Source organism: Triturus cristatus, chromosome 2_2 (genome assembly GCF_964204655.1).
Source record: "Triturus cristatus chromosome 2_2, aTriCri1.1, whole genome shotgun sequence".
In the NCBI taxonomy this organism is placed as follows: domain Eukaryota; kingdom Metazoa; phylum Chordata; class Amphibia; order Caudata; family Salamandridae; genus Triturus; species Triturus cristatus.
Window position 1 is genome coordinate 409,655,736 of NC_140582.1, and position 24,336 is coordinate 409,680,071.

The 24,336-nt window shown below is 45.5% G+C and overlaps 1 protein-coding gene across 6 annotated transcripts in view; it reads right to left on the reverse strand.

The window, feature by feature from the left end:
- The window catches only part of JADE1 (jade family PHD finger 1), a 202,949-nt gene that overhangs the window by 44,695 nt on the left and 133,918 nt on the right, over positions 1–24,336 (reverse strand). For all 6 annotated transcript variants that reach the window (XM_085641495.1, XM_085641496.1, XM_085641493.1 and 3 more), the window contains 3 exons: positions 22,304–22,515; positions 12,393–12,560; positions 10,032–10,148 (listed from right to left, as the gene is read on the reverse strand). In XM_085641495.1, coding sequence (XP_085497621.1) covers positions 10,032–10,148; positions 12,393–12,560; positions 22,304–22,515 — 497 coding nt within the window. The remainder of the gene's footprint in view (positions 1–10,031; positions 10,149–12,392; positions 12,561–22,303; positions 22,516–24,336) is intronic.

The window sequence follows — 24,336 nt, forward strand, 5'->3', positions numbered from 1 at the left end:
ATTACCAGTCATCTAGGTATATATACGTGCAAATCTTTTGTCTTCTTAAGAGTGCAGTCATAACTGCAATGCAAACAATATTTGTTTTTAAAGGAGAGATGCTACCTTCTTTCTGTGTTTTTCAGTGGAATTATCAAGGGAGACAATTTGAATTGAATTAAATACCCTTTTTCAAGGATTTGCAAACCTCACTTGTCTGATTAAATTTGTTTCCACTTTTCCAGGTGTTTCAGTACACTACTTCCTGCTAGAGTGAGTAAAAGAGTGAGAGGAAGTGGGATACTCATTGTTTCCACTGGTGGATTCAGAGGTGGTAAAGGATCCTGAACAGATGAGCAGCAACACTTACCTTCCTTGGCAGTTTCACTGTAAGAGGCGAAATGAGTGTAGTGAAGGAGAGTTTTTCTATTAGTGAAGATGGAAAAATTGAAGAATGTCTCAATGGAAACGCATTCAACGTTGATGGAAAACTCAACGCCAATGTTCGACACTGATCTGCTTGCCATTGGTGAAAATAGTTTGGTGACAACCTTACTGTTAATGGTCCTTGCATCAGCCGAATCTTCCACGCCACTTTAGACACCGTCAGGATCTTTGACAGTGAACATGTCCGGATCGAGCATGCCTTGATGTTCCCATGACCTCCAGGAGTGTGTCAAATGACAGGGATAGAATATGTGATACCTGTTCTCCTTTATCTCCTCTACCAGGAGATTTTTCTCAGAGAATGCATAGGTTCAGTAGAGGACTTACCCCTCTCTTGTGCCTTTAAAATGTCTGCCTCCAATGAAGATCTATTTCCACAATACTATGGAAAAAAAATGTTCTGAGGTCCCTGCATATTGGCAGGAATACTCTATATTTAGGACTATCAGTGAGGAATCAACAATACAGAACGTTTGATACCTATGCCTCAAAGAAGAAGTCTGCATCCAAATGAATTTCTTGGCTTGGTACAGTGTTAGACGAAACTGAATGAGAACCTTGAGCATAGTTTTTTACAGACCAATTCTGGTTCTAAGGAGTTCCGGTTTACCTGGATTATATTCAGGAAGCTTAATAACATCCATCAGTAAAACAATACCAAGTTGTTAGTGAACGAATAATGAAGAGCAGCAACTTGTTAGTGAAAGAGTACTGAAGAGCAGCAACTTGACCAGATGGATGACTTGTGCAGCTCAGTGTTGTTGACATACAGTTAACACTGGATTAGGAGGGAGATAGGTAATTTAGCTAAATGTAGCACACACATGTTGAAGAGTGGGGGAAAACAGCAAGTCCTGGGACACAAAGCAGCAGATCTTCCAAGCTTCTGTTACAAAGGGTGCAGAGTAACAATTTGCTCGTGCTGTTACTATATACCCATATGTATGTACGAGTTGCTGTGGCTCAGTGGGCTCTATTTCACACTTCTGTAGTTCACTATTTCTGATCTATTTGTATAGGCATCATTACAAATGTGATTTTGATGTTTAGTATAAAAAGGATAGCAACTATGCTCCTTCGCTACAGAATGCTTTTTTGTTACTTACAGATGGCATATGCCTAGTAAACAAAGCTCTCAAATCAGACTACCCATGAACGGCGAACAATTTATATTAACTTCTTCATAAGACCTATATCTACTAACTATCCCTGCGCATGTCAATCTGACCTTTTACTGTGGGAACAGAAAAGGATGAATAACCTTCCTTGTACCCAGGACTGCAGCCTCCATTTTCCTTGAACTGACCGGCCTCATATTTATAGAAATAGCAGGTCTCAATACTGGCAACAAATTATTGCTAATTAAAATCTTCAAATGATTTAGCGTTTGAAAAAAAGATCTGGATAAAATACCTCTGAGCTCATGATCACCTACAGGAGGACATAATTTGAATGGAGTAGTTTTTTACCTGTAACTCCAGTTCTCTTGTAGGGTTATTTACGTGATAGTCATAATCATGTGAATAGTCCCGCCCATGTGCGTGGACCCTGGAGCGCTTCATTAGATGTATCTTCTTAAGTTGTCATCTTCTGCCTTTCTTCAGGAAGGCCTGCAAGGACACTTAAGAGATAAAAAGACAATAATGCAGCCTAAGAAACTTGGCTACACTGGCCATTACTTCACCTTGAAGTGAAAAGGATAGCCAGTTAAACTTTAAGTTTAGTAATTTACTGAGTTTTACATATATAAAACTCTCCTTCACAAAACTCATTTTTCATGATAGAGATGAAAGGAATGGATAGAGAAGCCCCCATAGGCTGTCACTATGTGTCTGCAAATGGGTACAGTGCCTTTAAGAGTCTCCAGAGACCCCTGGTTTCCCATGAGGCACAGCCAGAGGCATTTACTTTCAGTTTTGTTTTGAAGGCGTAAATAAGCAGCGCCTGCTGAGTCTTGAGAACATCTGTATCTGCAACCGGGGAGGAGGGCGGGTTTCTTATGACTATCGCGGAAATACCACTACAAGAGAACGGGAGTTACAGATAACAAACTACTCCTTCTCTTGTCGGGGAATTCCGTGTATAGTCATAATCATGTGAATAGACTAGCAGGCCCATCCCCAAAACAACTCACCAGCGGTGGCAGAACAGAGAACAACCGCACTATTCAGCAAATAGATTTCGAAGTGAAGCCTGTTCAACCTGAGCATCTGACTTAGCATCAGTATCAAGGCAGTAGTGCTTAGTAAATGTGTGGACTGACTTCCAAGTGGCAGCCTTACAGATTTCTGAAATAGGTACATTACGAAGTAAAGCCGCAGTAGCTGCTTTACCTCTAGTAGTGAGCCCTAGGCTTACTAATCAAAGGTTTGTTTGCTTTTTGATAACACAGCTGAATACATGAAACAATCCACCTAGAAATGGATTGCTTAGAGGTAGCTAGACCAGTTCGAACTGAGCCATAGTTTACAAATAGCTGGTCTGTTCTACGGATATCCTTAGTTTAGTCTAAATAGAATTTCATGACTCTCCTAACGTCAAGAGAATGCAGTGACCTCTACGCAGGAGAAGATGGATTTTGAAAAAAGTAGGTAATGTAATAGTCTGGTTTACATGAAACCCCGACACAACTTTAGGAAAGAACTTAGGTTGCATCCTCATAACTACCTTAGAGGAATGAAAGACTGTATAAAGTTCTTTACAACAACGTAATGGCCACAAGGAAAGCCGTCTTCCAGGACAGATGCTGAAGAGAAGCCTTATGAATGGGTTCAAACAGTTCCTTCATTAGTCGTGAAAGGACTACATTCAACTCCCAGGGAGGCGAAGGACGCCTGATGGGAGGAAACACTTTCTTCAATTCTTCAAGAAAGTCTCTGATGACTGGGATTTAAAAAAAGGAAGTTTGTGAAGGACATTTCCTATAAGCAGTCAAAGCTGCCAGATCAACTTTCCCAGAGGCTGAAGCTGCTGCCTTCTGTCTCCTCTGCTCCATTCCTTGGATCCGAATCCTCTCCCTGTAACATAGGGTGCACCTGGAAAAGGTCTTACAAATGGCACAGGTGTCAGAAACATGGGACACAGGCAAACACAGGATACGGACTCTGTGGGAATCCGACTTGGCCTTCTTCCTACCGCATTCAGGGCACTTGTCAAATAGAGATGGCATTTTGACAAGAAAACAGCATAAATTCTGCCAAAAAACTACAGCAGTAGTTAGCCAAAGGCCAAAGACGTTGAGTGAAACTGCTAAAGGTCCAGAAAAAAATCACTAATTTTTATGAAATACCATAAAAGGGGGCTTCTCTATCCATTCCTTTGATCTCTAGCATGAAAAAGGAGTTTTGTGAAGGAGAGTTTTCTAGGTGTAAAACTCAGTAAATTACTAAACTTAAAGTTAAACTGGCTATCTTTTTCACTTCAAGATGAAGTAATGGCCAGTGTAGCCTAGTTTCTTAGGCTGCATTTTTGTATTTTTATCTCTTAAGTGTCCTTACAGGCCTTCCTGAAGAAAGGCAGAAGATGACAACTTAAGATATATCTAATGAAGTGCTCCGGGGTCCACGCACATGGGCGGGACTATTCACATGATTATGACTATACACGGAAATCCCCTACCAGAGAAATTTAGTTACTAACAGTGGTTTACAAAAGGCGACATGCAAGTACACTTTTTCACTTCAACAATCTTCTCTGTCTAGAACGTTTGAGATCATGAGATGTACAAAGCATACCTAGCGGTAGAGGATATTAAGTGAGCACTGCATAAAGCACTCATTAAAGGGCCATAGTTTTAAATGAGGCGACTAAGTAGATTCAGCAGCAGCTATATAATTGAATATTTCCCTTTACAGGGCAAACAGTAGGATGGTTTTAGAGAGGTTGATTGTGTTCCAGATACATGTGCATCAGATGGAATGTCTGCATCTTGAATGAAACCTTAATGCCACCTCTTGGAAGTACTCTTGCTTGAAACCTTGTATTGCTCTGGTAACCTGCAGCTTTAGCGTTCCTTCGCAACAGTAGTGAGAGACTCAAAACACACCAGGTGTGAATACATCCGAGACAACATACCAAGATTCCTATTGTGCATTTACTCCATGCCATCACAAAAACATTTGATCATTCTAAATAAGTCAGAAAAATGTTAACACGCATTATCACCTCACTTCAACCTCACCCATGTCTCACTTTATATATATATATTAAAAAAAAAAGCAAATCTCTTCTAAACATTAGCTCATAAATGACCCATTCTTATCAATGACTTCGCTACATTTCAAATATATCCACAACTGCTCCACCACTCTCTTACACCACGACTACATCCCAACTCTCCCGACTATACTCTCACAAATTAGGCCACAACATGTCTGCCTGAACTAATTCCCATTATTAAAGCTTCCAACCCATCTTGGGCACCATCTAATTCTGTCAGTCCTCAAACTATCAAATATCTAGCCCTTACAGCCCGCATTGTTCTCTGTCCAACATATCCAGCTGTTAAGTCACAAATGGCACATATTTAACTTGCTGTGCTTCACATTTGCAGTGTTTCTATTTCTTATAAGAGAAAAATACTGCTGACCCCCCCCCCCCCCCCCCAAAAAAAAACAAATGCTGGTCAGTATGTCAACTTCTCTTCCCCCCCCCCCCTCCAAGAGACTGGAATGATTTTTCTTCAATCACCTAACACTTACCACCTTTGCTCCAATAACCCTAAATTAAAATATTCCCTTCCTGTCTGACTCTGTACCTTTTATCAACACTGCCCATTACAAGCAACTTTCCTCCTTTCTTCTGGGCCGATCAACCACCTTCAATACTGTTGACCATGCTATCTCCTCTCTAAAACCACTAGACATTTACTAGCTTGGCTCACCACATACCACTCCAAACGATAATTCTCAGATGCATGGAACTCAAAGACATCAGCATCCACCCTTTACCAGTAAGTGCCCCTCCAGCCTTTTTCCCGGGCATTTCACTGTCTTCACTCTGCTTCTTCAGCCTCAGCGACAGTATCTCCTCATTCAGTTTTTCTATTCCCCTTCATGCAGGCAATACCCAAATCCTTTTCTACAGTTACCCAGCACCTCCAGTCACACACCACAAGCTTCTTTGCAAAGATAAGATACTGACTATCATTATAGTTGCTTATGCTGACCTCCTATAAAACGGAAATCATGAACTTGGCTTCTTCAACAGCATCCCTTTCTCTTACAGACTCCATCCACTCAACCTGCTTTCTGAGATCTGTGTTACAAACCACCAATACAGGAGTTCATTTCAGCCCAGCAATGAAAATGGAAGCCTTTGTTACCAACACAGCTACTGCAACATGTTCCCACAAACTGAATATATGCAAGATACAAACACACAAACTATTTAACAGAGCCAAAACACTAATCAACTCTGTTTCTCAGTATACTGGATTACTCAAATGGTCTAGATGCACTCCACAATACTCTTTCACTAACCTAGATAGAACCATAAACCTTCAAATCCAAACACTGTATAATTTACCCAAGCATACCCCACCTAAGCCATACCGCCAATCAGTCAGCTGGCTCACTGCCATCAGCTACGTCACACACAAGTTCCTGAAGTTTGTTTTTAAAGCATTAAATTGTCTGATTGGAGACTAGCTCTCTGACATTCCAGACCAACACCCATCTGCTCAAAAACTATGGTATGCCTACCTCAACTTTATAGATACATCCAAGCCACTGTTACAATCTTTCCACATCTTAGGTGCACTGCACAAAAGCTTCCTCCCACCAGAAATCCAGAACACCTACTCTGCAAAAGAATTTGAAAACAGCACAGAAAATTCCGATTCAGAAATGTGAAAGAAGAGTGATTACACCTCAGTCTAGCTGCAAACATAGAAATCCTATATAATCCATTAGCTAGCTCTACGTGAAAATGTAATTAAATACACGTCAAAGCGTTAGTTAATTGTGCATCTCTGCCAGTCTATACCATACAACTGGTATAATTAACACCTACAACTATAGTTGCACAATATTAACAACCATATTTAGTTGAATCGTGTCCAGGCATTGACGCCATGTAAAAAGTTAATGGATCAAATGTATATGCTATCAAATTAATAAATAAAAAAGTTGGGAAGTCGTGAAATCTGAGAGGCCAACTTCACACAGCCCCGAAACTGAACATCAACCCTAACTTTCGGCTTCATATTCACAGCAGATAGCTCTGGTAGGAAATATCTGACTGGTCAATGCTCACATTTACCAGTTTCATACATTCATGGAGTTTGTTCACTGGTGCAAAACGTTAAAGGACTCTATGTAATGTGTCATGCTTGTGCAAGTCATACAGTCTACTTCTATGGAAACCACGTGTCAACGAGGCACCTACACATTCAGTGGTACTAGACTACATAGCAAAAGTAAAACAAAAATAAATGACTAAAGCTCACTGAAAAGTCAACTTAAACGAAAAGGGTACTGGTAAACAACTAAGTTACACTGCTCTCACGCCCAATAAATAAATAAATGTTTTCCAGGGAACTGCATGTCCGAAGTCCATTCAGAAAATATCTTTGAAAAGCTAAATAACGCCTAGTAGAATAAAGTATGCCAAATGAACCACAGGATGGCAGTCTATCAATGCATTGTATCCAAGTACATGTTTCAACTAGCAACTAAAGTAACAAGCATTTACAATGCAATAGGTCTCCCCATTGCGAAATTTTGAGCTATTGGCATTTTAAATGGCAATGCCTTTTATAATATTAAAAGGCATTGTCGTTCACAATACCAGTAGGTCAAAGTTTGGCAAAAGCAAGACCTATTGTATTGCAAAGTGCGGTGTCCGTGAAGCGGGCGCTGCTCTCACCATTAAAGTAAAAAATATATATATATATATATATATATATATATTATATATGAAACAGAGCTGTGTCCTTGAGGTGGGCGCCGCACTCAACATTTAAGTTAAAAAAAAAAAATGAATCCAATAGCAGAGTCCCTGAAGCAGGCGCTGCATTCATCTTAAAAGAAATTAATTTTTTACGTGGCCATTGTACTGTGAATGCTGTGGGGGTAGGGTGGAGCCACTTATAAAGTCAGAGCGGCATAGCGCTCCATAGGAAAAGCGACCGCCATTGTCCTGTGTGGGCGCGCTGCAAATACAAGAAGTAGCTGCCATTGTCCCCATTAATCAATAAACAAAATTGTGCTCAACTACTTATAACACAGACCATGTAACAAGCCAAGGTGACAAATACAGTCAAGACGGCACCAAGGAGGAACTAACAAGCATATTTACGAATCAGAGCCAGCATTTATTTAGGACTGTGGCACAAGCAAATGACAAATATGGGCGGAGTGTGGGCGGAGCTTCAAGTGCATACTCCAATACAGTATGCCTCGCAGAGCAGCGCATGCACGATGCCTTATAGGCTCGACCCAAAAAGGTACACAGTTTGAACAAAACCTACGAGGGGGCTGTCTTTAACTGACAAATTGGTAAAAGACACGGGAATTTGACTGTGGGAAAGGATCACTTGTTCGATATAGAGGAAGGCTGGTTAGAAATTTGAAATAAATCAGTCTTGTACACGTTGACCTCAGTCTCCCCGTGCAATCATGGGATGTCCACTACATGTCCAAGAAGAGAAATACATGCCTGAATCGATGATGTGGTGGTCCACAAAGACCGTATTAACCCCCATCCCTTCCCAAAATACATACAGACCATTCATATTAAAGCCTTTTTTGTCATTTCACAATAAAAAAACAACGTAAGCCGTGGTTGGTGTTTTAAAGACCTTGGACTAAGTACCATGTTATTTTTTTATTTTTTTTTATTTTAACATATCACTGTCAGCTCTAGATTTTGCTAGTCATAGGAAATATATTACATGATCCTGAAATTCAAGACGGGGAGACAGCAGTAAAAAAGAAGGAGCATAGTCCCTTTCAATTCCCTCTCGCAATGTTAAAAGGTTGTATCAAGCTCTAGCAACACACAAAGACCAGGTTCCACCTGAACACAGCAGCAGTGTACTCCACACACAACATGAACAAGATGTGCAGCATTTGTACAGGCAGGGAGATTGGGTGTTAGCAGAGTCGAGCCTCTGCCCTAAAAGGGCCTAACTACCTGGTGCTCCAGCAAATGGAAATGATGAGGACAGCAAGCAGGGCACAACCCATGTGACAGCTGTGGGTTATTTTATCAGGTAAGAGGGGACTGATGTGATTGTGTTCTGTCGCTTTGGGTATACTGGTAGGTATGAGTCTTCTTGGCAATTGGGAAAGTCAAATGGGTTGTGTGGATGCAGGTATGGTACAAAGAATTTCAGTGATGTGGAAGGCACTGACTGAGTAGACTGGCAGAGCCAACAGGGAATGAAGCAGGAGTGATGGGCAGAGGAGACCAAGGAATCGGAAGCAATACTCATTGGGGTGACAGCAGGTGGCAAAGAGTAACAAGGGAACATTCTCCCAATACTATCCCAGTCCACCTACCCAAACATACAGATCTGCTAGGTACCCGTATGGGGCATAATGTCCCCGCATTGGTGGGTACCAGGAATGCTAGACCAACTGTCAAGCAGGGGAGAACAGAAGAAAGACCGCAAATGAAGGTTTCTCTGAGTGGACAAGCAGTGACTTTGAAGAGGATTATTATCAAAGGTTTTTTTACTTTGAGAAACGGACCAGAATTCTGGAATAGAGTGTGAATGAAGGCAATGTAGTGCAACTTTGAGGTCATGGGTTTTCATGGCTCAAAGCACATTTTAAAATATTTTCAGACTCCTCAGCCACAGTAGGAACAGCTAAAACTGGCAGAGCAAAAGCGAAAAGATGAAAGATTTCTTAGTTAGGCAAAGGCTCCACAGAAATAGTTTAGCGGTGCTAAATTGAGGAGGGAATAAAGATTCTAGATTAAGAAAACATCACGAAAGTAAACTATTTTGTTTCTGATAAACTCATATAAAGATGTTGAGCTAGATGTACAAACCTTTTTGCATCCCATACGGGCATGTTTGGGAACTCAAAGAAACATTTTCGTATGTATAAATCCTAAATTGTGATAACATGTTACCGCATCGCAATTTGGAATTGCGAATACATACAGATTTGGTATTTGGAAGGGTTATGTTTAGGGCATTGCTTCCAAATACCGAATCTGAATGGGATGTATTAAGTTTTGCTAGCGAATTCTAGCTGCAAACATTAATATTTTACTGACACCTTGAAGGAGGTGGTAAACTCTTTGCAAATGGGAAGGGGTCACTCGGGAATATCCCTATATGGACAGACTAACAGCCTTAATTAGGGTTCGGTAGACAGAATACTCCATCACAAACGTAGATGATGCCCATCCACTCTCTTAGAAGTGCAGTACAGCCTATGTCACTTGTAATACGGTGGATACTATATCAGCCACGTTTTGACGGCATATGCTAAATAAGTCCCCAAGTGTTTGTTCCTCATAATAAACCAGGGGTAAAAGTGTTATCAAAAGAGAAGACGTAATATTTCTAAAAATACACCTATCGATATCCACTTAACAAAATCAGGAAAACCAGCAGCAATGCAATGGTTATATGCTCCTAACCTCACCTGTATGGAAGCCCCAGTCTTCTCATTGCAAAGACTGCACACTAAAGCCCATCTGCTGCTGGGAATATGGGACACCTTTGTTATAGGTTCCATCTTCTCTGGACTGCCGATGCTTACCTAAGACACGAGGAGGAATTATTATTCATGAAAACATTTTAGTTCTTAAATATCAATCTAAAGATTAACTGGGCTGCAGTGCCCTACATTACTGCTATATCACTTCCTCCTTAGATACACAGTTTGAACAATCCCCAATACTTTCACTTCAAATTAAGCAACTCATAGGAGCTTCAGACCAAAATACAGATTTCATTTTGCAGATCACATGAATGCAAACATTTTTTTAAAAAAAGCTGAAGTCATAGATTATAACTTTCAGTGGACTCCTTCCAGGCAGTGTCACATAAAACCCTTTAAAGAACAGTCACTTACCTATTACTACTGTTCTCCAGCAGTTTGTCATATTGACATACTTTTATTATGCCCAGTCATTGAGTTGAAAATCCTCAAATAAATTCCTAAAAACTACAGAATTCACATACATTTATTTATCACTACTTTAGCTGTACACTATGTGCAATGTCTCTACCTCTCTATGTGGCTTGAACCCTGACAAAGGTGGTGGTGATACAGAGCTCCACATTCCTCAGAAACTTCCACAGCAGATTTTCAAATCAAGATGTGCATATGTCAAGACGTCATACAGAATAGGGAATGAAAAGGGAGTTGCCTGAAAATCTATTAAATGTACTAAAGCTAAAGAACAGTAGGCACATGTAAGCAACTTTGTTTCTTATCCAGCACTTAAACTTTCATAGATTTACAAGCTTGAGTTATAACTATCAAAGTAGTAGAGACAAACTACCAAACAAGTACGTCGCAACCGCTTCAGATCTTGACTGGATTCTTTGACAGTAGTGCTTTGTGAACGTGAGTGGAGCAACATGTTGCTGCTTCATAAAAATCTGTGAGCAGTACGCCAACAAAACGTAGTGGTCATGCCTCAGGTGGAGCGAACATCCGTTTTGTGCTGTAAGGGCCTGACAACCTTTGCATGACACAGGGTAATGTGCGTGTTATAATCCAGTATGATACCCCCACTTTGAAAGGGGCACATCCTCTGTCATTTGTATGTTGGAAGTTAGTCTCCTCTATAAAGTCACATCTTTTTAGGGGTGGGAGCCTGAAGTGAAATTTAAAGCATCCTCTCTACCAGGTTTACCACCTACACTAGGAGCAACCACAAATTACAACATAGACAGTTGAGCAGAGCAATGTCTCACTCTTTCACACATTGACAGTGTTATCACTAATTTGAAGGGTTCAAAATATTTACTGACCCCAAGGAAATAAAGACTCAAACAGGTAGTAGTTCAAAAAAGTAACTGAAGTTGAATCAATTTCCTCATGTTTCTGCTTGAGGAACTAATAGCCTATATAACTGGATACATACATTTACAGTCCTCTGCTTCAAACAAAGCACCTATTAATGATTCAAACAACATTGTAGACAGACCTCATATCACAAAGAAGAAACAAAGGCTACAGAATATTCCTTTCACAAATACGTTATTCTTTCTTTGGTTTTGCTCCTAAACATTCAACCAAGCTACATGTCATCACCAAATCCCCACCTCAGGTCATTCTCCACGAGGTACCAAAGATTTACCTTCTCATTACTATGTAAACTGATAATGTTTCTTAGCTCTCATATTGTCTTTGATTTACTTCTATACTGTCATTGACACTGTAGGTCCTTTGTTCATATGTTGAAGACTGTACTAAAGAAATGCTGTGTCTTATAGTCTGTCTGAAAATTCCATTATGAAATTACTATAAGGTACAGGTATTTAAGTAGTGTCTTCACTTTTTCATTTAAATACAAATGTGAAGACACTGCTATAGGGTTCAGACTACAAATTGTGAGGATAAACTATTTTTGAAAACACTAACATTATGAAGCTGCCTGCTGTTGGCATGGGTGCTACAGACAAAAAAAGATCAATACTAAACAGAAATAATACAAATGTTCAGTAATCCTATGAAAACATTGAAGATGCTGGAAAAGAGAAAGTAGATCGCAAGAACACTGTAGCAAATACTATGCAGAGAAATCTGAAAAATGTCTTGGGATAAAGATAAAAGGTGACAGTGTAAAAGGTATTGAAGATGGCCAGCAAGTGAGGTACCAGACCAAGAGTGGCTTCACATAAAGTCCATACTTAGTGACAGAAGTCTACTTTAAGAAAGGCAATCTCAGCAGCCTCCCCTCTCAGACGGAAGTTGTATGCTCAACAGCATGCAATTCAGAGGTACCACAGCATGGTATAAACTATCACCTTATAGGAAGTCAATACCTACCTCAGGTATCCAGAGAGCACAGCTAACATGGACCCATTTTGTTCCACTACGTGTTGGCTTCATTGCTCCACCTTTTTTGGGACACAACAGGCACTTTGGCTTAACACCCAGGGCGCAGGTACGGCATAGCCAGCTTCCTTCTGGAACATTCAGGATTCCATAACATGCCTGGATTTGTATTCGGAATGGAAGAAATTAAGAGTCGGACAGAATATTGTTTGGAGGGGGGGGGGGGGGGGGGATATAAACAATTCTAAAAACACAACTTTGTTTCAACATTATAACTGAGTTAAAATCAAGAAATGTAATATATAAATGATTCACATAAAGTATGATCCAGAGCATTTGCTATTAGCGCGTTGCAAACTCAGATAGCCATTGTTAATCTTTAGACAATAGCACTGCCTTCTTCATTACATTTGGGATCTGAATCGATTTTACTGTAAATACTGCCAGTCTTAAAAATTAAACACTCCAATAGTCCAGTTATTTGGTACAAATATTTTTTAGAAAGCAGTAATTTCCATGGTGTGAATCCATATTTCTACTAAAAGCTGCTAAATTTGTTGGGCCTGGCACAAACAGAATATTTTTTTTAAATCAATATCGGTAAGTTACACTACAAATTGTAATTGATTGGTTCTTCAAATGACGGTCTGATGAGAAAAGGCATAGTAAAGGCCCTATGAGGTAATCAACCTTCCACGAGTAGCAAGATCGAGCTGTCAAGGGTAACTATAGACGGTAATAGGGGTTGGACACTAAAATACTTAAAAAGACCTCCAGGAATTGTACTAGCAGGCAGATAAAAAGGTGACCGTAAAAATAATGAAGTGCTAACACCTGCTGTGGTAAATGTAGAAAGGTGCCCTTTTTGACATGGTCACTCTCACTTTTTGCCTGGTATCTGGTGCAATGTTGACAGAAGTGCACTGGATTCCTGCTGTCCAGGTCCCCAGAGCCAGATCTCTTGCCCCAAAACTGTACAATTGTTCCCCCAATTGGCAATACGTTTAGCACCCCTTGCAAGTCCCTAATAGATGGTACCCTGGTACCTAGGTCCAGGAGGCTAAAGAGAGTCTTTGAGGGCTTCAGCGTTCATTGTGCCACCCTAAGGGGCCTCAGCACCAACATACTGCCATTGCAGACTGTGTGTCATGGTGTAGAGAAAAGTGAAGATACAATATGGCACACCTCCTGTGTTCCATGCCTGCAGACACTGCATGCAGTAGAGGTAAGTCACCCCTACAGCAAGCCTTACAGCAATAAGGCAGGGTGCACTATACTACATGTGCGGACATATCTGCATCAGCATATTCTTGAATATTACCAGTAGACAGGGAAGCTATTCTAAGAACATGTGCTGGACACTAGTGGTTATGAGCCCCCCAGCTACATGATGGCTTCACTGAAACTAGAGATGTTTGGTATCAAACATCTCGTAATAATAAACCTACACTGATTCCAGTAATGGATTTATTATTACAAGCACCCAGAGGGCACCTTTGAGGTGCCCCCTGAAAACCTACCAACAACCAGTGTGCTGGCTGACTGATGTAAACTAGATAGCCACCACAGACAGGTTCTGAGCCCCTGCAGGTGAGAGTAAGTGCTCGAGGGCAGAAGCAATGCCTGCTCCGGCCGGAGGTGATGTCATATCCTCTAAGCAGGATGGCTAAGTGATCAGTATATCAAGGCAGGAGGCTTCAAAGCCCACTGCTGCCTTTGATATGTGACCCAAGGCTTTCCCAGACAGGGGAATTGCCACCCCCTGCCAAAGGCCCTTTGGCACCAGGACACATAGGAAAATTAGCTAGTCAGGATGCGTGTTCTCTCACGCTAGTACCACCTCAAATGTACCTGATGTGAACACAACTTTTAGAATCCCCACATCTTCGTTTCTGGGGAATTAGGTTCTCTGGGTCAGGGTTATGATCACTTCCCACAGGAAGTGGTCATGTAGAGGGTGTAGACACCATAAAGGTAAGCAGCCCATTGGCTACTACCGACACTCCCTGTACCTCCCCTAAATGGCTACTACCTGGCACTCACGGCAACCCCTCTAAATTGAGTATTTAGGTGGCACACCTGACACTAGGAATCTAGTTTCGACAGATCAAGAAGAAGAAAACAAAGAAGAGACACGAGAAAAGCGAGAACTGATGACTGGCTGTGGACTTTTGGCACCAAACCCTGCCTGCACGAAGTCTTCACAATTGTGACAAGCGACACGTCTTGCAGTTGACCAGCTTCCAAGTACCCCAGGTGACTGCCAGCCATTCAAAAATTGCCAGCAATCACCCTTGAAGTAGAGGAGCTACAACCCTGTAGTCTGCAGGCACCGAAGCCCAAAGTCTGATTCACCGAGTTGCAGGTCACCGACCAATCCAACACAGCAGACTCCCAGGATGATGCACCTGTGCTCCTGAAGGTCAGCTCTGTCCCCCCCACCAAGTGAGAAGACACCCGTACCAACTGGAGCACAAAAAACAATACCCAGGGTACTGGACACCTTGCAAAAAGCAAAGATTGTGAGAGTTCAATCCGGACTCCAACACCGAGCAGCCGTTGAGGGACATCAGTACTGCAGAGACCTACTTCGAGAGTGGCCCAGCTGTCCTGATTTTGCACCCTTAACCGGCTAAGACCGACAACTGCAAAGCCCTGGGATGCAAATAGCCCAGCCAACATTTTCACTCTGCATCCGAGTGCCCCAGCCCGGGTACTGACAAACTGACTCTGCTTTCTTGTTCCCATGACCCTTGTAACCCAAGCAACACCCCCGATGGGAGCTTCTGGACTTCTCCCCCTCTGCAGCCTGTTTCTAGATGGCCCCCTTTCTTCCTACTGGTGTAATATGCACAGCTACTAACCCAACCAGCACCTCTGCATCTGGACACCCCAGAGCAGGTAATGAGTAACTGCTGGTGGTACTTTTGGCCTTGGCCCCTACAACCCCAAGTCCTAAAGGAGACCCACAGAAACCGTTCGAAAATAACTGTATGCAACATATGCCTTTTTTCCAATAGGGAAGCATTGCTGCATAAAGACACATTTAAGTGAACAATTTATTTACCAGTAAAAATTCATACTTAAAGAAGTGCTTACTTGATAACGAAGCTCTTGGTATCAAAATGTACATAAAACAATACTACTTATTCTTCTAAATTGGTCTCGGATTTATTCTGGAGTGTGTATCTCATTTATTGCCTCAGGAAGTACAACACATACTTAGCACTACTCTCTGATAAGCCTAACTGCTCGCCCACACTACTACAAAGGAAAACATTTGTTGTATCATTTGTGCCTTTGTAAACGACCTGGGGATTTCCTGGATCCAGATTCCTACAGTAACAGACCCACAAATGTTTCATAGAAATTTGCATACTAAGTGTTAGAAGTTCAAATAAGATCTATAGGTCCACCTGACTCCTCTCAAAATGTGGCATTTCCTGCTGCCTGTGGATCATGGTGGCAGACACCTTCACACTGCGCTTCCAGATATAGGACCAAAGTCAAAAGTGATGTTTTCAGGTGACTTGCCATAAAGCATGGCCCAATGTGGTTTGCGTGGGCAGTTGATTGGAGAATGCTTATAATTCTACCCAAGAACAGGAATCAGAATTGCCTTTAGGATGCTATGGAAGCATCTTTTACTCTGCAAGTATCCTAAATGGATAAACTCCCACAGTGTGATCTTGACTAGAATATTATGTCCCTTACATGGGTGAGCCAAAAAATAGAATATATAAATATTCCCTATGCATTTAAAAGGTGCTTGAATTGAGGAAGATTGATGAAGAACTAAGTGATTTATTCAGCAAATCCTTGAGGAACAGTGAATCAAAATCAAAAATCCTATGCGCTACATACAAAGCAAAAATTATCTATTTCCAACAGTGTATACAAATTCAGATACCCGTTTTAAATCTTACACCTTTATACGAACCTTATAGACTAATCATATGAGGAAAGCTGAAGCACAACTTACTACTTGTGTAACGATATATTTGTAAGAGACATTAGTTAGTGATAGATTGCTTCCCTTAGAATATTCCCCAGGCGTCAGTTTGGATCCGGAAAGATTTCTGCTTAGCAGTACCCCTGCAAGCCGGTAGGTGGCGCCGTGCGGCTCCGCGCCTGTCACTGGCGTTGTGCACGCCAAGACGACGTCACGGAGGCTACTTAGGCGCCACCCATGCGCGCTGACCTCAGTTCTGTACACAACTTTCCGCACCGAAACGCAGAGTCATGCAAGAAACTGACCTTTGGTGCATAAAACTAGGGCCCTAAAAGGGGAGGACCTTAACCCTAGTAATCAGTTCGCAGAACGGGGAGGATGGGTGGGGCGGTAAGGAATCTATCACTAACTAATGTAGCTTACAGATATATCGTTACACAAGTAGTAACTTGTGCATCTGAAAGAGACATGTTAGTGATAAGATTCCTTACCTAAGAATACCCCAGCAATACCAACCCCGGTGGTGGGTCTGCAAACAAGGTTACACCAGAAAGTCACGGAGCACAGAATGGCCAAAGAAGCCGTCTCTCCAGTCCTGAATGTCAAGGCAGTAGTGCTTGGTAAACGTGTGCACCGAGGCCCACGTAGCTGCCTGACAAATATCCTGCAAGGGGACACCGCGTCCCAAGGCAGTAGTGGCTGCAGTTGCCCTGGTCGAATGGGCACGCAGACCCACAGGAGGCTCCTTCTTGGCCAAGGAGTAACATGCTTTGATGCACAGAACGACCCACCTAGAGATGGTCGGTTTGTGCACCGCCCGACCTCTTTTGGTGCCCACGTAGCCAACAAAGAGCTGATCATCCACCCAGAACTACTGTGTATGCTGCAGATAGAATGCAAGCGCACGTTTAGGGTCCAGACGGTAGAGCCGCTCCTCTTCCCGTGAAGGATGCGAAGGCGGAAAAAAGGTGGGCAAAGTAATGGTCTGCCCGATGTGGAAGGGCATGACAACCTTCGGCAAGAAAGAAGGACGTGTACTCAGAACCACCTTGTCCGGATGAACAGAAAGGAAAGGAAGTTTGGAAGAAAGAGCCTGGTGCTCACTCACTCTCCTGGCAGAGGGGATAGCTACCACGAAAGCTGTCTGGAGAGTAAGAAGACGTAAGGGACAGTTATGAAGGGGCTCAAAGGGAGCGCACATCAGAAAAGTCAAGACAAGATTCAAGTCCCACTGAGGCATTATGAAGGGCACAGGTGGGAACATATGCGTAATGCCCTTAAGAAAACGGTTAACAACCGGGGACTTAAAAAGAGAAGGCTGATCAGGAAGCCGTAGGAAGGCAGAGATAGCCGAAATATAACCTTTGATAGTGCCCAGAGCAGAGCCCTGCTGGGCCAAAGAAAGAAGGAACAGGAGAACCTCAGAAAGAGGGGCAGAAAGGGGATCCACAGTCTTAGCTGTGCACCATGCCACAAATCTGTTCCATCGACAGGCGTACACCGTTTTAGTGGAGGGACGCCTGGCTGCCAAGATGACATCGCAGACTTCGAGAGGAAGAGCGAAAGGTGTCAACTGTCGCCGCTCAATCTCCAAGCATGAAGGTGGAGACTGGACAGGTTTGGGTGGAGGACCGTCCCCTGCTGCTGCGACAGAAGATCCTCCTGAAGAGGCAGACGGAGCGGGGGATCGATGCTCATACAGAGTAGCTCGGGATACCATACTCTTCGAGCCCAGTCCGGAGCCACAAGAATGACTTGGTCCCAGTCGCGCCTGATCTTCACCACTCTGGGCAGAAGTGGTATAGACAGAAAGGCGTACAACAGACCGCAGCTCCACTCAAGACAAAAAGCGTCTCCGAGCGAGTGCCGCCTTGAAAATTCCAATGCGCAGAACTGATGACATTGCGCGTTCTCTTCGGTGGCGAATAGATCTAACCAAGGCTCTCCCCATCGCAGAAAGAGACCTTGCGCCACGTCAAAGTTCAGACGCCACTCGTGATGCACCGGCGGCTGAGTTTATCCGCCCTGGGGTTCAAAGAACCTGCCAGGTGTTGCACCACCAAGGTAATGCCTTGATGTTCCAGCCACGTGCAGAGGAACAGAACCTCCTGACAAAGAGTCCACGACCCCACCCCGCCCTGTTTGTTGCAATACCACATGGCGGTGGTGTTGTCCATGAATACCTGCACTACACTTCCCCGGACAGAGGGAAGGAATGCCTTCAGTGCAAGTCGGATCGCCCGCAGCTCCAGAAGGTTGATATGGAGCCGGGACTCCGCCGGAGACCAGAGGCCTCTGATCTCAACCTCTCCCATGTGGCCTCCCCAACCCAGGAGGGACGCATCCGTCACTACCGTGTGCTCCGTTTGGGGAAGGGAGAGGGATCTGCCATCGACCCAATCGCGATTCGTGAGCCACCACTGCAATTGCCGTGCAGTGCCCTCCGAGATCTGGACAGGTTGCCCTGATGTTGCGCCCACTGGAACTTCAGGTCTCACTGCAGAACCCGCATATGCCATCTGGCTTGCGGCACCAGCAGGATGCAGGAGGCCAGCAGGCCCAGAAGCTGGAGGGGCATCCTGACTGAAACCCGGGATAGAGGCTGAAAGAGCGGAATCATAGCCTGAATATCCCGGACTCGCTGTTCGGGAGGATAAACCCGAAACAGCGTAGAATCCAGAACTGCTCCGATGAAAGGAAGCTTCTGAGAGGGACTCAGGAGCGACTTCGGCACATTGATGGAGGACCCCAGCAGATGCAGGAGGTCGGCCGTAGTCTGGAGGTGGGGGAGAACTGCCTGGGGCGAACCCACCTTCAACAGCCAGTCATCGTGGTAGGGGAAGACTGACACCCCTGACCTGCGTAGATGAGCCGCGACCACCGCCATCACCTCCGTGAACACCTGTGGGGCACTAGTAAGGCCGAAGGGGAGCACGGCAAACTGAAAATGCTCCTGGCCTACCGTGAACCGCAGGTAACGCCGGTGGGCCGGCAGGACGGGAATGTGAAAATAAGAGTCCTGCAAGTCCAACTCTACCATCCAGTCTCCAGGGTCCAGGGCAGACCAGACCTGAGCTAGAGTCAGCATCTTGAACTTCTCCTTCCGGAAGAAGCGATTGACATCCCGGAGGTCCAAGATGGGGTGCAGGCCCCCCCCCCCCTTGTCCTTTTTGGGGACCAGGAAGTAGTGGGAATAGTAACCACTCCCTACTTCCAGATCGGGAACGTACTCAATGGCCCCCTTGGCCAGGAGGGCAGTGACCTCGACGGAGCAGAGCCAAATGATCCCGACATGCAGAGGTACCGAGGTGGTATGGCTGGAGGAGAGGACAGAAAGGGGAGCGAGTAACCTCAGCAGATTATCTGCAGCACCCACTTGTCCGACGTAATTTTGAGCCAGGGGTAGAGGTGAACCCTGCCACCCACTGGCGTGGGGTGCCCCCTGAAGCTCGGATTAGGAAAGTTTCGCGGCGGAAGCGGTAGGGGTGGAAGTGAACTGCCAGACCCGCCCCTGCGGAACCCACGCCTGCGGCCTCGCTGAGGCTGGTTCTGCACAGGCTTGCTGGAAGCGCGCCTGGGTACCCCTGCCCTGGCCACGAAAGGAACGAAACCCCGTTGTGGCAGGAGTTTGAGGAAAGACCCAAAGACTTGGCCCTGGCACGAGAGTCTTTAAAGCGCACCAGGGCATTGTCAGCCTTATCACCAAAGAGGCAGGAGCCATCGAAGGGCATGTCCACGAGCAAGCTCTGGACATCAGGTGAGAAGCCAGTGGAACGCTACCAGGCGTGGCGCTGCAACGGCGTGGAAATCGCCCTGCCCAACGAATTAGCAGTGTCCAAACCACACCTGATGGCAAATTTTGCCGCTTCCTTGCCCTCCGCAATCACTTGGGAAAGGACAGCCCGGACCTCCTCAGAGCACTGAGGCAGTACCTACGCCACCAAATCCCACACTGCGTGGGAGTAACGGCCCAATAAGCAGGCGGTATTAACCAACCTCAACTCCAAACTGGCTGAGGAGAACAACCTCTCGCCATATTGGTCCAGCTTCTTAGAGTCCTTATCCGGCGGAGCCGAGGGAAAGGCTCTCTGCAACGTCGAGTACTGAATGACCATGCTCTCAGGCGTGGGGTGAGTGGTCAAGAAGGCAGGGTCACCAGGCGCCGGGCGAGGACGCCTAGCGACGTTCTTATCCACCAGCGCCCCCGATAACGGCCACAACCAAGTACCCAAGAGGACTTCACTAAGGGCCTCATTGAAAGGGAGCAGCGGCTCCGACGACGCAGACGCCGTCTGGAGCACCTCCGTAAGGAGGTTGGCCTTAAGGGCCACCGTAGGGAGGTCGAGGTGGAGAGTCTCCGTGGCTCGACGCAGCACCATAGTGTAGGAAGCGCCCTCCTCCATAGTAGGCAGAGGCGAGGCAAACCCTGGGTCAGAAGACACATCAAGTTCACCCGCATCTTGAAGGTCATCCACCCAATCCTGCTCGGAGTCACACTGCCGCGCTAGGGGGTCCTCGGAGCCGTCCCAGTCCTCATCCGGGATAGAAGGAGATGGTCGCGGCGGCAGGACCGGAGCCGGAAAGGTGCCCAGCGGCGCCGAGAGCGGCGCAAGGAGAAGCGCCGGCCGGGGCCGAACCGGAGTCCTGTCCCAATGAGGATCCCAGGTCAGAACGAAATTGTCAGAGAACCGGGGCAAGGCAGCGCTGGGGCCAGAGCCAAGGGCAGCGCTGGGGCCAGAGCCAAGGGCAGCGCTGGGGCCAGAGCCAAGGGCAGCGCTGGGGCCAGAGCCAAAGGGCAGCGCCGGGGCCAGAGCCAAAGGGCAGCGCCGGGGCCAGAGCCAAGGGCAGCGCCGGGGCCAGAGCCAAGGGCAGCGCCGGGGCCAGAGCCAAGGGCAGCGCCGGGGCCAGAGCCAAGGGCAGCGCCGGGGCCAGAGCCAAGGGCAGCGCCGGGGCCAGAGCCAGCGGCGTTGCACCTTGTGGCGCCGGGGCCGGAGCTGCGGGTGCTGGATCCAGTGGCTCCAGTGCTGGCGCCAGAGGCCGTGCCGCCGGGTCAACAGGATCTGGACACGGGGCTGCAGGGCCCGCAGGCGCAACGGCGGGAGCCCGAGGCCTAAACAGGCGGTCCAAGGCAGCAAGAAACTCTTGCCTCTGTGCAGGAGTTGCAGACGGACCCGGGTATAGCGGGTAGGCCGTGGGACTCCCAGGCTTCAGAGGACGTCGGAGAGCGAACACGCTTCTTCGACGACTTCTTATGGCGACACTTACCGGAATCTGAAGGTGAAGACTTAAGAGTCCGAGGAGCGATGGCTCTGGTCCCGTGCGCGATCCCGCGAACGGCTCCTAGACCCGGAGCGGCAGTGAGAGGAGTGGCGGACCTCCAGCAACTTCCGGCGCCGCTCCCGTAATGCCTTCGGGGCCATGGCACGGCAGTCCCGACAACCCCGGGAGTCGTGGTCAGTCTCCAGGCAGTAGAGGCAGACATCATGGAAGTCCGCCACCGACATATTACGGTGGCACGACCCGCAAGACTTAAAGCCGGGCATCCTTACGTGCACCAGGAGACAAGAGGAGAAGACAAAAAGTCTCAAAAAGTGGTCAAAAAATTGACCGAGGTACGTGCTCAATCCAGATCTGTGCTTTCGGCGGGGAAAAAGAAAGAACTGACGTCAGCGCGCATGGGTGGCGCCCAAGTAGCCTTCGTGACGCACGGCGCCACCTACCGGCGCGCAGGGGTACTGCTAAGCAGAAAACTTTCCGGATCCAGACTGACGCCTGGGGAATATTCTAAGGTAAGGAATCTATCACTAACTCGTATCTTTCAGATAGCTAGGCTATAGAATTCTCAATAAATATCCAGCTAAACAACATCAACTTGATTAAATAAGTAAGTAAATAAGTAGCAGCTGTATGGTAGAGAAGCAATTTATATACATAACTCAAGATGGCATACCTGATGCACACAGATGTTACATTTGTCACAAAACACCATTTCATTGTCTTCTTCCCCATCTGGTGACTGGCACACATCACAAACCACATCTTCATCATACTCGATTCCAAGCCCTTCCTCCGTTTCGATCGCATGATTCATATTATCATAACACTTCTGTTCAAACAATTCCATGGTTTTCTCCATTGTATATTCATCCAGTTCAGGTATTCCTGGAATAAAGATGACTTTCAGTGGCAAAACATACAAAGCAAGGACATACAAAGAAGGTAAAAAACTCTGTAGCAGATAAAGAAAAGATCACCACAACATCTACAGTTACGTAACGATTTTAAATAACTAAATACAACTGGTTATCTCAACTTCATAATACAGCACCAGCAACCAAATCCCAAAATGAACTGTCTTCAGATGTACTAGTGAAATGCCCAAATTATTGGTACCTTAAAGCCATGATAGCAACTATCTTGTGCTCTTTGTCCCGCTGCGCCATGAGGAATGGAGTTAGTGGGAACATATGGACCAGACCCTTCAAAAAACAGTTTACAACAGGTGACATAACAAGGGAGGGATGGCCAGGTAAACATAAAAAGGCAGACAGGGCTGAGAAGTAACTTATCTGTTTCCACAACAAGAAGATCTGATTAATGCAATTTAGGGGTTGAATATTTCAGGAAAAGCACCAGAAAACAAACTTCTCCAAGTGTCCTGCATAAATCAAGTTAATTGATCAATGTGTGGCTGCTAACCTGATACTAACCAGTTCAGGAGGCAGATCAAAAGCCATCAACTATCACCACTCAATCTCCATGCATTGAAATGTTGACTGTGCAGCACTGAGTGCCAATCTCTACCTTGCTGGTACTATAGGCAGTTCTCCTGAAGGGGCATCCGGATTGGAGGACATATGCTCATGGCCAAAAGTTCCGGGTACCACACTCTCCTTCCGCAGCATTGGGTCACTAAGCCCTGTCTCTCCTGATCTTCTTGAGTACACTAGGTAGGAGCGGGAAGGCATAAGGAGTCACGACCCCCAATGCTGGCGAAAGGAGTCTCAGTCTGGGAACTCCAAAGTGCAAACCTTTTGACGCTGCACGTTCTCTGTGGTGCTAATTTGATAGAGCCAGGGTTCCCCTCATTGTTGGAAGATGCCCTGTGCCAATCCAATTTGTGATCTGCAAGGCAACGTCTGCAAAGTTTGTCTGCCCTGAGCATTACGCCACTTCTAGAGGGCCTCCACGCAAAAGATCCACAACCCTACTCAGCCCTGTATGTTGCAGTCCCACATGGCAGTTCTGTTGTCTATGAGAACTGTATCTGTTCCCCCTTGATTTTTGGGAGGAACACCTTCGGTGCCAAACAAATCACTCACAGCTCCAGCAACCTGAAATGGAAGCAAGTTTCCGCCATAGTCCAGAGTTCTCTGATCTCTACCCCAACCAGATGACCCTCCCCATATCAGCAACGATGCAACCATCATAACCATTAGTTCTGGGAGGGGTAGGGAGTGGGGTTTGCCACTGGTCTAACTGTGGTTGAGTAGCCACCACTGCAGCCTTTGTGCAGTCTTCAACTCCTGAATATACTCCAACAGGTCTCCTTGGTGCCTAACCCACTGAGACTTCAGATCCTACAGCAGAACCTGCTTGGTTTACAACTGTGTTGGCCAAATTCGCCTTCAGCAGCCAAGCATCGAGGGTTGGGAAGACTGGTATTTCCAACCTTCACAGATGATCTGCGACCACCACCACCTACATGAGCTTCCGGTAAGGTCAAAGGCGAGCACAGAGAACTGAAAGGGCTTGTGACTTACATCAAACTGAAGAAAACGCATGTGGAATGCATGTGGGACTGCAGGATGGGAATGGATGGTAATGTGGAAATATATGACCTGCAAGTCCGGCACTAACATCCAGTCTCCTGGAATTAAGGCAGACAGAACTTGGGCCATTGTGAGCATTTTTAACTGGTCTTCTGCAGGGAAATGTTCGGAGAGCGCAAATCTAGAATCGAATGAAGGTGTCTATCCTTTT